Source organism: Musca domestica, unplaced genomic scaffold, assembly GCF_030504385.1.
Source record: "Musca domestica strain aabys unplaced genomic scaffold, Musca_domestica.polishedcontigs.V.1.1 12, whole genome shotgun sequence".
NCBI lineage: Eukaryota > Metazoa > Arthropoda > Insecta > Diptera > Muscidae > Musca > Musca domestica.
Genome location: NW_026712155.1, coordinates 333,096 through 350,203, shown reverse-complemented (window position 1 = coordinate 350,203; position 17,108 = coordinate 333,096). Strand labels below are relative to the sequence as shown.

Here is a 17,108-nt window from a genome sequence, read left to right as displayed (position 1 = left end):
TGGACACTGTGATGTCTGCAGTGACAGCTACGTCAGCTGTATTTTATTGTGTATGCATTTTGATAATCAGACTTGTTTACATATGCTTGAATTCATTAAACTTATCTAACGATACTGCCAAGAAGTTTATTTCGCATTGCCCAGTCAGTGCAGGAAGAATCTCAATCTGAATTGTTCAACTAGCAAGTTCCCGCTACTTCGTTAGTGGAATATAATTGAAATAGAAACGATTAGATTAACCGACCCACCATTCGTATTTAAAATCTCTACCAGCTCACATAATGCCAATGGTAAATGTTTACAGTATTTGAAATTCCAGTAGAATCACCTTATCTCATAATACTAATCAACATCTATTTCAGTAAGAAATTCTGACCTAGAATACCAAGGGAGCTGAATTAAGATTATTTTTTGCGCTTTTGGGTACGCATCTCCCAAAACGCTCAAGCGAACAATGATCCTCATTCTAACATTTTCAATTCTAGCGTGTATCTGTGGTGTAAATTCTGTACTCTTCGTCCCTTCCGATCTGTCAATTTTTTTAAAAATTCTCCACAAACACAACTCCAATGAACAAAATATATTTGAGTCATACACAGTACTAAAACCATCGTTGTCATTCACACATTACGACAAACGTGGAATTTTCTTATTGTGGAGGAGTAAGTGTATTGGAGTAAAGACGAAGAAATTCTGTTACTAAGAATGTTCGAATGTCAATAAATATACATTTTGAAACTATTTAATAAACAAAATACTGCATATGATTAGTTTTGATCGGAAACTACATCCATACAAACAATTAATTCTTGGAAATCTTGAAGGTTTACCAAGAATCGTCTTCGAATAATTTAAGTTTTGTTTGTGTCACTTAATCATCTTTATTCTTCTTGTCGACTTGTTGTCGAGGTCGGCACTAATTTGGATTCTCTTACATCGTTGACTGTTTATTAATTTTTTTCTAACTCTTCAACTCATTTATTAAACTGATTTGAATTTTTTATTATAATCCCGTATTTTACAGTTTTATTTTATTTTGTAATAAACGCTAAACAATTACTAGTCGACATCAAATCTCTAAAGACAAAGTCAGAACCAATACAAGTCTGCCTCATCGTCACATTTTCTTATAGAATACCAAGGAAGCTCTCAAATGGCAATATTGAAAATAAAATTCGATTCGAAAAAAAACGCCGGCGACTTAGTTCGACTATTAGATTAAAAGTATGTTTACGTACAAAATCACTACGCGGATTAACCCTTACAATTTACCACTCACAATAAATTCAAGGCATGTCACAAAAGACGATCGTTTTTGTTTTAACCTATTCAGATTCCGAATGAATGAATGATGCAACGCAGATGAATAAAAGAACGAATGAATGTGGAATCAAAACACACCGCATGATTACAAAACACTGTAGAACAAATAGAAAAAAAAAGAAAGTTCATTTTGTTGGAGTTTGTAAATAATAACCAATACTGAAAAAATACGACGGAGGAATTTAAAAGATGATTCGGATCCCCCAGTGCATTGTGAACATTTTAATAACAAATTTATTTTAACTTATAAATAAATTTCTGTGCTTGCCCCTAAATGATTAAAGCGTTGACTAACATATCGAAATACATATACAATACATTTGATCGAAAATGATGTGCCAACACTTTTTTAAAAATTTGCTTCGTCAATTGAAAAACAATTAAAATTTGCCAACTATAAAGCAACATTTTTTTACTTAAAAGTGTCTTAGAGTTTTAAGTTCGTTTTTCATTGTCAGGAATTAACTCGTTCGGAATTCGCTTGTGCCAATGCCTGATAGTCAGATTTATTGTGATTGGTCAATTATCTGGGTTAAACCAGGTAGAGATTTTGTGTATAAACTAACTTTAAAGGTAAACGTTAATGCAACTACTCCTTTATAAAATGGCCCATTTCACATTGTAGTTTTTTGTTAGAAATATCAAATGATAATGCATTTTTTTACTTCGCAGAAATTAAATTTTATATTCCTACCAGCTAGCCCGGTCCGCGTTGCCGGCCCGTTCTTTTAGTCTTTAATGCGTATTTTTAAGGGATAATAAATAACAGATCTGACTTACGTCCAACTTCAAATTACGTAATATTGAACTTTATAAAATGGCTTATTTCACATTGTAGTTGTTTTTTGTTAGAAATATCGAATGATAATGCATTTTTTTACTTCGCAGAAATTAAATTTTATATTCTTACTAGCTGGCCCGGTCCGCGTTGCCGGCCCGTACTTTTAGTCTTTAATGCATATTTTTAAGGGATAATAAATAACAGATCTGACTTATGTAAGCGGCAAATTTTTTATTATAAGTAATGACTCCATAGTAATTTTTAAATAGATAAATATTCATGGCAAAAATTATAATAGATATTCACCACTTCGGCTTTTGGTATTTTGAATAGCCTGATCTTATTTTTCAGCCATAGGCTTTAGTTCGAGTTTTAAAAACCTATATTTTTCGTCATAGTATAATTCAATGACGATTAAAAAAATGTTTGGTCCCATGCTACTTTCCAATATTCGTATGTTTTTTCATAAATACATCCCAAATCTACGTTCCCAACCAATATTCTCTTGGGCGTTACAACAAATTCGATAGAATACAAAATTTGCTTTTAGACTACACATTGGTTGGGAAAGTGGACTTTGGTCTACACTAATGTGGGGACTATACTTAAAAAATGCCTATGTGGACGATTATGAAGGATGGTTCTCTACCCCAGAGTAGCTTAAGTACAATTTTTTAGCCAAACGATTTAGGTCAAGATTTAGATGGACCCTACTCTGAAAATTCAAAATTTCATGAGAAAATGTTTTCAACCCCCCTTTAAAACAAAATATCAAATAAGGGCAAAACAATTAAAAAAGTCGCCAAGACCCCAAAATAGCTTAAATCTTCTCAAATTACAAACATTTGCCGAAATTAGTATGAAAAATATAGTTAAAATGTAAAATATGCTTGAAATCGGGTTGTACCCCTATGCGGGGGTTATGACCCGCAAAAGGTCGGTATTTCACTGATTGCAGTCCCAATGAATTTTGCATTTTGAGTTCTCATTGGACGGATTATTGTCATGTGAACGAAGTAGGTCCACGTTTTAAATGAGTCCCATAACGCTTTGTCGATAATTTTTGTTTGTTTAACCGTGTTTGCATCTTCCAGCTGAAGCACGATGTAGGTCCTAGAGTTGAAAGCTAGATGCCAATTATAGGCATGAAAGACCGCTATTTAATATCGTATTGCGCACTCATTTAATGAAGAGAAACTCGAAAAATTTTTTTGATGTTTAGCGACTTTAAAAGAGTAATTATCCCTTAACTGTGGTGTGACCGCATTAAATAATTTCGACATCATATATTCAGTTTCGCTACCACATGATTCGGTACAACACTTCTGTGTAGCCCGCCTGCAACTGTTTTGTTAATAGCTTATCCTCTTCTGAAATGATTTCATTCGTATAGTTTCACTTTCCCAATAAATACATAAAATCTATAACAACCCGTTTTGTCCGTTGCCGCTTTTAACTCCCCAAAAAGACTACACATCATATAAGAATTAAAAAAAAAAAACACTACAAATGTACACTCGAAAATAGTAAGTCAAAATAAAAAAAAATCATGCAAAATAAAACATTACTATTGTACATTCCAAAAGTCAAAATGAAAATGTTAAATTTCACGTTTTTACGCGATTTTTTGGATTTTATCTTTTTCTGCCAAGATACAATTCCGAATTTGTCTGAATCGTTAAAAACAGATCAGCGGTTCTTGAGTTATAAGCGTAGTAACTAACACAACTTTATTTTATATATGTATATAGATTTTGTGATAGCATTTAGAAAATTCCGATTTCACAAATCGAATAGATTTCCATCACTGAGTGAACGATGTTTAATTTTATCAAGATTGCAAGTTTTTGTCACGAAAAATGTTTTAATAGAGTTTCCATAGAGTCATGAAACACTGGTTGTTTTCATTGTTCTCCAACACATTTTTCAGTAATCAAAATATGTGTATTTTCTCATATAAATGAAATGAAAAGAAAAACAGAGGTTTCAGTTCCGTGTCGATGTGAAAAACTTTATTTAAGCAATACCTTTAAGGACATAATTAGTTTCATGTAAAAATTTGAACGTAATTTTCATTTTGAACAAGCTTTCCAATTTACCAGATTAATTTGAATAACTTAAAAAATATAGATTGTGTATTAATAAAATGTAACTACATAACTCAAAATAATATTACATAAAACACTAATAATTTTAAGTTTATATATATTCAGGTCATTTTTTAATGACCATAAGAATGCCAGTGTCATCAGATAAATTTTCAATTTCGTAATAAACAGCTAAAAAAATAAAAGAAAATATTTGAATGTGTTCGTGGGTAAATCGTATGTGAACTTACACTTTTCAATAGCAACCATATCACCGGGACCAACAATTCTTTCCTTATCGTTAGCTGTGATTCTAAAGTTACCATCCAAAGTAACAAAATGCTTGATGGGGAACAAAATTTTTTTATTATATTTGACGCACCTTAAACAACGATATTCAACTTACCAAATGATATTTTTTGGCTCTTTTACGTGGCTTTATTTGTCGGGGTTTAAATCTAAGATAGCCTAAACTTGCTTTGTCCTCTGTATCGTAAAAAGCATATTCTACACCCTGCAATTCGGTAAAGCCAAGACTGGATGCGCTAGCTAGAGAATACGATTCACATAAACTTTAAACGAACTTATTATGGCGAGTAAGGCACTTACAAATTCGCATTTCTTTGAAAATATCATCAGTTCTTGGTATGGTCTCTGTTTCTGTTATGTTTTTAAGCCATGAAATTAACGCCAAATTTGAGCTATTAGTATCAGCACTTGATGTAACTGAGGCGGCTTCCCCGGAAGTAGCGTGAGCGTCATATCTTTCCACATTATTTTCCGTTAGTGCAGTGTTAGTAGTTGGCGGAGGCTTCAATGATTTCACTCGTGCCACACGCACTCGCAATTTCTTTTCTTTAATGGGTTTGTCTGGAACATCTTTTGCACTGTCTGAGGTTAAATCAGTACTATTATTTCGCAAGTTGTCGAATATGTTGTTAAAATGATCAATAGGCGGTGGATTAGATAATTTTAGTCGGCCACACTCCAACGATACGTCACTCAAATCTTTCTGTTTGTTGTCCAACAACATTTCTTTAGAACTCTTAGTTTTAGAACTTTTTACTTTTTTTACTTTCAATATTTTTGCATTATCCTTAGGAACCCTTTCGGTTCCGGAAAAGTTTGAATCTTTTTTAGTTGATTTCTTTTCAGCTTTTCGACTATTAGACAAGGACCCATTTGCCGCAGAAGCGTTTGTGCTGACATGTAGTTTTCTTTTTTCTCTTGTTTTCTCATGCGTACCAAGTACCTTTTGAAATAATAACTGAAACAATGGCTGTGGAGTTTTAAGTGGCACATGACCACGCTTCGATCTACGAAGGTTGGCTGTAAAACAATTAATAACGGAATATATTATATAAAAACTTTCTTCCTGATCACTTACAGTTACTTAAAGAGTCAGTACAATGTTCCTTGGAAGCGTCTGCAGATTCCGCAATCGCATCCGTCGTTTTAAAGTCGTCGCTAACAACAGATATCATGGATTTATTTTTCTTCTTGCGGCCTCGCCGTTGCTTTGGGGGTTCAGCTATGGGTTTTTTGAATATATCATCTTCATTCTTCTTCCCATCTAAAGGGTCTTCTGGAGGACTTTGCATTGGTGAGTTTCTATCGATAGTATCAATACCAGAATCCGACTCAAACTGTGGAGGTGGGGGTAGGTTCGTCACTGCTGATGCAATGTCTATATGTTGGCTTTGCTCCTCGGGTGGAGGCGGGGAAACCGCTTTATATAATGACAAATGATTTAAATCCGATCTTGGAGGGGAGGGCACAAATGGTAAAGTAATTTGTTTGACAGCATCGTTTGTGTCAGCCTGATTTTTCTCCAAAGAACTATCAAGTGTTTTGTCTTCCGAATCCGAGAAACCTCGCGTATAAAGTGGTCTTGGTTTTGACATCCTAATAGAGCTTTTCTTTTTCTGACTAATTCTACTAGGTATATTCAAATAGTGTTGCAGTACTTCAGGCTAAAAACAAAAAAAAAATAATTATTGAATATAACTCCCATTAATTTAACTCTTAGTTGGGCTTTTTTCATACTAAAATATTATATTTTAACTTTAGGCTATTACAGGCAGAACACATTTTGTCACTTTTAAATTACTACTTACCATTGATTCCTTACGTATTTGTTTTTGAGTTGATCTTGTCATCTGTAATTCAGAACATATATTGTATGTAATTTTAATTCTAATTAATTCGAATTTACTTACGAATGATACACGGTCACTGGATCTCTCATCAATTAAAGGAGAATTGTATTCTTCCATGTCCCTTTGTAAAGTAACATCTCGGAACTCATCTGGTGCCGGCAAACATTGATCTTTTGTAACCACTTCATTGACGCAAACATGTTGCACGCTTACATCTCTACTCCTGATGTGGGACTCACCATCCTCACCATCCTCACCACTCTCCTTCCTAGACAGTTCACGATTTCTTCTTTTAAGTTCCATTTCTATTTCATCGCCGAGTTGAAGCTGCTTTTTAATGATTTCCTGTTTAGCTCGAGATGATTTTCTTCCGTTAATGGCGAAAACTCTCCCCATGGAGTTACGTTTGCGCAAGTCAAGTATTTCATAATTGCTCATTCGTGCTAGTTCGAGGGCGAACCTCTCGCCATTTAAAGGAGTGCCGGGTGCTTTATTTAATGGTATCTGTTTCTTCCTGGAGCTGCGCTTGCGCTGTCCCATTTGATGATGAAGCGACAGAGGAGCCAATTCTGTTTCCGTCTCGGTACTGGCAATCTGCGAGTGTTCCATTTGAAGACGCCGCCTAGGTAGAGATTTTTTCCGCAGTCGTTTAGAGCGAGTATTACTATTTCCCGCAGCAAGGTTTAAGGGACCCTGACTATTATTCTCCATTGATTGTATCAGAATTGTCTTAGGAGCAGGCTCCTCATCATCCGTCATGATATCTGTCAGTTTTATGTCATCTGTACCGTCATTGATCTGTTGTTCACTTATTGGTTCTTTTTCTTTCGGCGGGGTTTTAAGGTATTCGGCTTCTTCTGTTCTTTTTTCTGTGGAATCTGCCAATCGTTGGGGAAGTGTGGTGTTAAATGTTTGATTAACGGGTATTATTACCATGTTTGATTTCGATTGAGCCCTTACGCAATTCTGAACTTCTATTGAGGCCTCTTGCGTTTCTGGAACCATCATACTTTCATTATTTGAAACGTTTGGAAAAGAAATATTAACATGTTGGGTATTTGGGACCTCTTCATCGATTGTGCCGTCATTTGATAAAACATTATCGGTTTTTCTAGAAGATATGATAGATATACGGCATTGGTCAGGTGAAGCGATTACAGATGGCGAACGAACACCATGTGATGCAACTGAACAATTATTCTTGACATTAAACTGATTGGATCCCTGTGGCGATCGTATAAACCTAGGGCTTTCCACCCTAATGGTGACATGCGACTGATTGGTAACGACATTTTCAGAAAAGGCATTTTTTTTAAGTGAACTACTATTTGTTGGTGTTAGTAGAGTAATATTCATAGCACTTCTGTTGTCGTTGGCAACAGAGCCTCTACTATGTGTCACGTGATGACTCCCAATGGGACTTATTTCCATAAGGCTGCCAGAAAGTCGAACATCTGGAAGGGTTACATTCGGACTAGCACGTGTGGTATTGTTGGGCAGAACAGATGCATTTGACAGCAAGCTTCGGCTGGACAATTTAGATTTGGAACATTTGTTTCTTAATTTGCACACGCTTTTGTTTCTCATAATGTTAGAGTGATCAAGACTACGTGGTGATACAAATGGACTTACTTCTGGCGTAAGTACAACTTGTCCAGGCTTTTCACCTTTTTCTAAAGTATATACCCTTTTAATAGGCGATTTCTCTATATACTCTCCAGCAGGTTTTACCGCCAGGGAGTTATTTTCGTCATCTCTTCCAGCAAATTGTTCTGTTGTTTTTAATGTTTTCTCTAAAATAGTTTCCAACATTTGTCTCAACTCGGTGTCTTTACATTGCATTGTTGTGAACAGCTTATCTGTTTCATTTTCATTAGCAATTGTGGTATTTTTATACCCCTCTGAATTGGGCGCAACATTTTCATCATTCTTAGATGTTTCCTTGCAATGAGAGGCTTCCTGCGATAATGGGGTGCTACATACGTCGGGAGCCTATAAGAAAGTGTATAATAAACATCTCACACATCAGTTAATATAAAATTTTTGGACAAAGCGTTCACTTACAAATGCTGAGTCAGAAACAGTATTCTCAAATTCTTGCAGTAACGTTCGACGTCCAAGTTTCGACCTTCTTTTCAGACTGTACCGTCGCAGATAATCACTTGGCGAATACCCACCACTCTTTCGAAGAGCTGCCGAGAACTTCGGACTCAGCGCTGTTGAAGGCCTTAATGGTGAAGATTGTCTCGATAAAGGCGAGTTGTTTGTTGTGGGCACAGCTGGCGGCGAACGCACATTAGTGGTATTAGCACATTCGCGTCTAGAAGCTAGGTATGATTTATTTTTATTAGTAGTCACGTCCCCATTGGTACACGCCTCATTACTATCGGCATTTATAGTATTATTTTCACTTCGCTCCCCGGCTTTGTTTTCTTCCTCGCGATTTGTTTCTTCTGCAGCTTTCTCTGTCTGTACGTCCACGCTCAAGCGAAATGGTTCATTGTTTACGAAAAGAAGATTCTGACTCTGTACACGACCACGCTTTTTCTGCAGGAACTCTGCCAGACGATATCCTTCGCTGTCGTCATTGTTGAAGTACTCCGACAGCTCTAAACTATCACTATTTCTGCACCTAGATAATTTCATAATTAAAATATTTTCATCAAAGGATACACAAGAAAAACACTGACGCCATCCGCAGTACGCAACCAATTTACAAACGACCAATTTTAAACTTATTTTGTTGGGTACAGGTTATCACTTACGGTACGGCCATGTATCCGCATATATTTATTTTTAATCGTTTTTTTATAATGTATTCCAAAAATTTTAGTACAGGCGCGCTTCGTTTTTTATAATTCGAATGAAATTTTTAAAAACTTTAAGAGTACAACGCTGAGAGCGTCAAATGACGCCGGCAACTTCTCCGATGGCCACGCCATCGATTGATTGTCATCAGGGTGGTTCACATTTTACAATTAACTAGATTTAAATTCTACAATGAAGGTACATTTATAGCGCATTTATACTATTGAAGATTAACCTTGTGTTACGCCCATGGCAGAAGAATACAGGTAGATGCATCAACGCTTGGGAGCATTGATATGTCAAAAAATTTAAATGTTTTTTCAAATATAAGTAGAATTTTATATACTTTCATATACTACGTACTACGTCATTCGGAGGCTATTATAATTCGCGTTTTTCAACAATTTGTACAAATTTCAATAATTTTTCATTCAACATTTTCAAAGTCAAAATAGGTTTGACAGTTCAATGTCCCAGCAGCTGTGTCGATGCGACTACCTGTATTCTTCTACCATGCGTCCTTAGAAAGTTATAATTGCCACTCAGCTGATGCATACGTAAAGCATCATGGTGGAAGAATACAGGTAGATGCTTCAACACTTGAGAACATTGATATGTCAACATTTTTAAAACGTTTTCTTATACGACGACAATCTAAGGTTGTTATGAAATGCCTTTTTCAACAATTTTAACGAATTTTAACATTTTTTCATTCAATATTTTTAATTTCAAAATTGATTTGACATCAAATTGTAAATTATTCTACCATGCGTATCCATAATGCGAATGCAAAAATATATATATAAAAATTATGTATCAAAAAAGTTAATTGCAAAAACTTGCAAACAATCAGCTGATTTGTCTTACATAAAAATAAAAAACCACCTACAAAGTTTGTAATTTATTAATGTTTAAAAAGAAAATAAGCTATGGCATATGGCAGAAATTTAGGAGATTTTACCAAAACTTTTCAATTGGTATGGCTTTTTCAACAATTTTGACGAATTTGAATAATTTATTAAAATTGGTTTGACAGCTTATGGTCCCAACAGTTGTGTCGATGCGACTACCTACCATAGTACATGTATACTTTTGGCATCACAGCGAGTCCTATTCGCATTCGAAAAATGTAATTTAATCAAAGTGTTGTTTGTTTGTAAAATTAAATATGCGATAAAAGTTCATCAATAAAATATTATTTTTTATAAAATAGAATATAATCAAATGAAATAAATAACATATGTGTGTTATAGCAACATTTTTTGTTGTCCTATGGCAATTTTGAAATACACACGGAAATACACATGCATAATAAGACAGCATATATCTAAAATCCATTCCGTGCCTTAAAAAAGGGAGATATTTTGCGAGACGTCCTTTAATAAAAGAGAGATTTATAGCATATAAACAAACATGAAATCCTACTGTTTATTATTACATAAAATGACATGAGAGCTTCGCAAAACTACAGAAATACAGCCCTGAGGCCATGCCCAATTCCTGTCAAATTAGCATGCAACATTTTTTTTATTCGATATTCTTCCATTTCATTTATTCGATATTAAATAGCGCGAAAAGTGAATTAAATGTCTAGATTTTCTTTCAAAAAGTATGATTTAAACAGGTTGATCTTTTAAATCCCTGGCAAAACTGGCGAATAGCCTTAATGCGCGTCCGCAATGCACGTTTCTTCCAATCATTAATTTTGTAAATATTTTGTTTTTTATTTTTCAAAACAACAAAATACTATGTCATTCCTAACAAACATGCCAACACTGTTCTACCAACATTTTTTATTCAAAACAATACACACACATACACAAACTGTGTAAAAATTTCGAAAGGTAGCTTTGTTCTGCCTTCTGTAATTGTGCCATCTAGCCAAAAAAAATATTTAGGACGTCGCCACAATGAATACAAGTTAAGTCATGGCTGTAGACCAATTTCATTTTTTATTTGGCTTATTCCAATAAACCATCGCCTATATAAGTAAGTCTATCTGACAACTAAGTTTGCTGTTTTCATTCGAAATTCGAAGTGTCTAATCACAATAGTGCAAAGTTCGTTGCCAAATTGTTGCTAAAAGTAGTCTTCTTGGCCGAACTTATATAGGCCTTAAAATAAACAAAACAACTTTTTGCATTTGTATTCATAAAGTTTGAAGTTACAGCCTTGTAATATAAATAGTTTTGTTGTTCGAATTTGGTTAACCTGCCCTACTTCGTATGTGATTACATCATGGTTGAATGAATGATGAAAGGTATTGATGAAATAAATCCGGAACCGACCCTTGAAAACAAAATGATGAAGGGCAATGATAAGTTGCTGCACCAGAGTACTGCTAAAAACGGTTGGCAATTCAGTAGAGGCAATCAACAACATTGTTATCAATGTTAATGAAGCTGAGGCTTTTTCTTGCCATTCAACTTGTAAATCTTTTAGAGAAGGGAGCGAAATAGATCCATAGTTCCTTCTGATAATCTGCATAGAATCACATTCGGAGTCGATTTATACATGTCCGTCCGTACGCATGTCCATGTATTTTTGTGGACAAAATTTAGTTCGCATTTATTGCCCGATCGAGATGAAATTTTGCACAACTCATTTGTATGGCCCAAGGACGAATCCTATTGAATTGGAGATAATCACTCAACTTTTAGATATACCTTCCGTATATGTCTTCTTTCGATTTGATTTTCATTGTGCACCAAATGTATGGTATTAGTCCAAATTGAATGGAATTCGGCACACACACGACCGAATTGAGCCTAAAAATAAGTATGGAAGTCGGTTTAGATATTGCTATAGCTTCCACATATATTGTTCATTTGATTTGATAAATGTGTCCTCACATATATATCTTTATAAATGAATTCAATCTGGCAGAAAGTGTATCAAATTTGGTGTAAATAGTTTAAGATATAGCTCCCATATGTATGTTTCATTCGATTTTGTATTTTTTAGTCCTCACATGCGTAAGTTCGGTTCAGATTTGGATATGGCTCCCTCATATATATCCTTATTCATAAAAAGTGTAATATCAGCTTAAATAGAATAGATGAATGATGAATATCGGTTCAGATTCATCGTTTTAGAGGGGGGTATAGGTACTTTCCCCATATTAGTCCCTTTCGGCTTTTAATTATAACTGCTTATAAACTCTCAAAAAAAAGAAAACGCTTGTTATGGGAAGCTCTGCTAAATATGCGAAGTTGTGCAGGGCATCACAAAACCGGCCCCGTCCGACTTTTCGCCTTTCTTTACAGATTTTCTGCTGGAGTTAAACAGTTTTAAATATTTACTAAAATTGAAAACAGATTTATTCATTTGAATAAATTCTACATACACTACAAATCCCGTTTCCAGTTCGAAGAAAAAACTGTTTCAGTTCCCTTTTCCATTTCGTTCCTGACTTTTAATTTTGAAGAGTGAGCATCGTGATTATGATGTTATATCCAGTATCGAGCCTTCCAAATTCGTCCGAAAATCTTCCCAGTTAGTACTTTTATATTAAGTGAATGTTGTTGGTGCATGTTAAGTTATTGAAGAACTGGACCGTTTAGGTCCAGTGATATACCTAAAAATATAATTTCTGCTTCGCTTATTCCTTATTTGCTTCACACGGATATATTCTCGAGTCTTTTTCAAGTTCAAGACTTATGTAAATGACATTCATTTGATAATATTGGTTATATCGGGTATCAATTGTATCATGGCTCCATGTCACATATACTAAAGTTGCCGTAAAATAAAGCGACTTGTACAGCTATATACAGCTACAGGTATCACAAGAACTTTCAATAACAACGGGTATCAGTTGAGAGTATGTCCTCAGTCTTCCAGTTAAAATTAATGTTTTCTGTGACCCCACAAGCCCTTGTGCTAATTTAGATTGAGGTTCAATTCTCTTAAGCGAAACATCATCATCAAATCATGCTCACTATGCCTAATGGGTCACGCACACAAACAAAGTTAAGATATGTATGTATTAGGTCACCCATTGAGACAAAAATGTGCAAAATCATCATTATCGCTTGGAGCAGACGGCTGGATTGTTTCCAATTTAAACAAATCAATCTTCGGCTAAGGCAACATTGAATGCCATTGAATTCCAACATTCATTTCTTATAATGATGACTGTATAAAATAAAAAGGTTAAGTAAGGTAAAACCACGCTGAAATATAAACCAAATTTGAAGGCACAAAAAGCTCCGACGTGACCTCTCGCTACACTACACGGGATATGTTATCGACATGCATCACATCAAATTTAGACACTCGTATTTCTAGAAAAGTATTTTCAGAGAACAGTGTGGCTTGTTTGTTCGGGATACCGTAGTATTTTGTTTTTGCAAAATGGTCTGGCTTTATCCCTTTATTGTTGTTTTTATAAAAACAACGTTTGTTTGTTAGTGGAGAACGATGGTAATGTTTACCAGGGGGTAAGGCAGGGAATACCTAGGTTTCGGAAAGAGCCACCAATCCTCATCAGTTCCCTTGTTTTTGCCTGGGATATTCTCCCCAGAAGTTATTTTAAAAATAACTTCTATGACAAAAAACATTTTTTACCCAAGTGACGAGATCGTAAGCTCAATAGAAGAGGAACCAAAGAATTAAATAAAACTAAAATTCTCTTGGAAAGTCTTCTAAATCTTACAACCGCACTTATAAACATTTACATCTTTCTCCACTTGTTATGCTTTCGTTCAGCCTGAACGAAGTAGCATAACCATGTAAGTTGGTTTTGTCTGCTACAACAAAAACCCCTTCGTCGACCGTGCCTTGTCTATTAATAGAACAGTGTGGCTTGTTTGTTCGGGATACCGTAGTATTTTGTTTTTGCAAAATGGTCTGGCTTTATAAGTGCGGTTGTAAGATTTAGAAGACTTTCCAAGAGAATTTTAGTTTTATTTAATTCTTTGGTTCCTCTTCTATTGAGCTTACGATCTCGTCACTTGGGTAAAAAATGTTTTTTGTCATAGAAGTTATTTTTAAAATAACTTCTGGGGAGAATATCCCAGGCAAAAACAAGGGAACTGATGAGGATTGGTGGCTCTTTCTGAAACCTAGGTATTCCCTGCCTTACCCCCTGGTAAACATTACCATCGTTCTCCACTAATAAACAAACGTTGTTTTTATAAAAACAACAATAAAGGGATAAAGCCAGACCATTTTGCAAAAACAAAAGTATTTTCTCATTTTTCTTTTACATGCCCACAAAAGTTTAACACATGTATTTATTAACATTTTACTGAAATATGTACGTCGAACTAAGGTGGACTAATAAGGCGTATGAATCAGCTACAACGCACTATCGAATGTGTCAGTTTCTAAAGTCTATATGAAGGGCTCACAGCTATACCGAACTAAGTCATAAAAACACAATTCCAAGATATTTAGAGGTAAAGTTAATGCACTGCAATTAATTTCTAGAAGCAATATTTTAGTCTACCAAAAGAAAATGTAAAAGTCTACATTCAAAATTAACTAATGATATTAATTTAAAAGAAAAATAATTTAAATGTATTACTAAAAAATATTCAAAAATAAAAAAACCTGCCTTGGTTCATTATTACTCTGAATAAAATTCGAAGGTTTTATAGCAATAGAACCAAGTCAAAAAAAAAAATAAAATAAATTGTTCATTATATGACTAAATATAGTTGATGTTCCGGTTGTAATAAGCAACAATTGTTGATAGCTTTGGTAATGCTTTTTGAATGTCGAAAGTACAAAAATAGTGCTCATCAGATGGTACTTCTGTATTCAGTGAGTTTTGAGCTAGCTGTGCTGCTTTTAAGTGAAGTTCATTTTGCCAAATTAAATTTGTATTTTCGTCTTCATCGAATTTTATTTTCATGTCAAGTTCATCACCTATTCGAAAGGCATCCTTATTCGGAGACTTAAAATGTAAATTGAATTTCGTTTTGCGGAAGTCGTAAGACCCTTCTGATTTGTGTATGCTTTTCCACTGTTGCAGCGAAGCTTACGCACTTTGCCGGGTTCATTTGCCTTTTCAAAGAAAATATTTACTGCACAGAAAAAAATGGACAACGCGATTGTGCTCCAACTTAGCACATGCTAATATTTGGATCAGTGATAGGTCAGTTGCGAAAATGGGTAATATTGGTCCATTCCATCAAGTACCTCCCCCACAAAAGGGTAAACATTTTGAATAATCATAACTTTTATAAAATGTGATGAAAATTTCCGATTGTCTTCAAATTACACAGATCACAATATATTTATTAACCCACGGTCTGCTGTGAATATGGAATATATCGATCCACTACCTCTGGTACCATCCCCACAAAATGTCAACATTTTGAATATCCTTGAAGCTCATATGACGCGAAATTATTCGATTTCATTCAGATTTGGTACATCTCAAAATTTTCATCAATACAAGATCTGTTATAAAGATGGTAGAGATCGGATCATTTCTTCTGGTACCTCCCCACACAGAGTTCAAGATTTTGAAAAACAAAACTGAAAGAAAGCGAAATAATCATCCAACTCTCTTTAGATTTCACACATACAAACATTTTCGCTAACACAATATTTGTTGTGAAGATGGTATATATCTGCGAACCCCTTCCGGTACATGACCCACAAGGGGTCAAGTTTTCAATACCTTTATCTGTCATAACTTGCGAAACAAGTCGGTGATTCTTTACAACTTGCTATATCTAAATATTTTTCTCAACCAGAAACATGAGATGAATATGGAATTTATGGTTTCGCATAAAATTGGACATAAATGTACGATTTTCTTGTAATTGTGTCCATACTAAGATATTATGTGTATTAGGGAAGTATCTCAAATAAAAAAGCAGTAAGTGCGGTCTTTGAATACCCTCTACAATTTGGAAAGAATTTGGCTATTAAAAAATACTTTTAAAAATCATAAAATTACCGAATATAGGGAGTTACCGTAATATGGGAGTATATACGAAAACGTGAACCTGCACAGCCAATTACAATATTTATATAGGAAACATAAAAAGTCCGCTAAATAATATCGCAAAAACATCATAATACCGACTACGAAATATGAAAAAATTTTGGTGAATAATGTCGTTAAAGTCATCAAAATACCGATCATTTCCAATCCCAAAAAAGCCTGTAGACCAAACACGCATCTGAGTAAAATTTTATTAACCTACTTCAAACGGCTCGGAAACTAGAGTGATTTCTACAGATGGACAGACAGTTGATTGGACATCACTAAATCGACATTGAATCGTTGCTGATATCCATATATACACTGATTAAAAGTGAAACACACTGACTTGGTTCATTTTTGCTTTGAATAAAAACGAAAATGACAGTCGTTGACTTAGGTTTTTTAACGTTATCTTTGGAACAAAACACTTTTTGACACTGTGCTTTACAGAGTAAACAGATTTGCCATATGCGGGGACATTGGCACTAGTTTCGGCATTTTTTATTTTTCATGACTTGGTTCGGTATAGCAGTGAGCCCTTCATATGATCTGGACCCATTGCAGCTGCGATCAAGCATTGTCCGCTCTTCTCCGCGGATAGTGCTTACGTGCATAGACATAGACAATTTTTTCTAGAGAAAATAGTGTCCATTTGAACTCCAAGCACCAATCTTGAAGCAATGCCGTCTAACCGGGACGTACCGTGTGCAATAATGTTTTTTGTACAAACTCCTGTGCTCCATATCAGTTGCAAACGTCTTATCGCTCCCCAATAATTCCAAAAATGTAAATATTTGACTAACGCCTGCCAAATGTCATATTTCTATCGCTTGCCATGACGCAAAAATGTAAATAATTCTTAACTTGTGTTCAATCGGCTGTCCAATTAATGTTTTAACCCAATTCTATTGTTCGATGACAGCTTTCTTCCCATGGCACTTGCTACAATTAGCATCGTGCGGTGTGGTTGTACCACCCTTTATCATACCCAATGGCAACTTTTG

At 34.8% G+C, this 17,108-nt stretch overlaps 1 protein-coding gene across 4 annotated transcripts; it reads right to left on the bottom strand.

The window, feature by feature from the left end:
- Positions 1-4,088: 4,088 nt before the first annotated feature.
- LOC101895201 (uncharacterized) lies at positions 4,089-9,288 on the bottom strand. 4 transcript variants are annotated; one of them, XM_011293820.3, is made up of 9 exons: positions 9,041-9,288; positions 8,415-8,982; positions 6,411-8,342; positions 6,309-6,350; positions 5,579-6,164; positions 4,801-5,520; positions 4,598-4,740; positions 4,443-4,533; positions 4,089-4,383 (listed from the first exon to the last, which is right to left on the bottom strand). In XM_011293820.3, the coding sequence occupies exons 1-9, from the start codon at positions 9,043-9,045 to the stop codon at positions 4,319-4,321; spliced, it is 4,152 nt and encodes a 1,383-aa protein (XP_011292122.2). In that variant the 5' UTR covers positions 9,046-9,288; the 3' UTR covers positions 4,089-4,318. The 4 variants fall into 4 exon arrangements, with proteins under 4 accessions (XP_011292122.2, XP_005182607.3, XP_058988307.1 ...); XM_005182550.4 differs by having other exon boundaries at positions 9,116-9,288; XM_059132324.1 differs by lacking the exon at positions 9,041-9,288 and having other exon boundaries at positions 8,415-8,677; positions 8,762-9,034.
- Between the last annotated feature and the right edge of the window lie 7,820 nt (positions 9,289-17,108).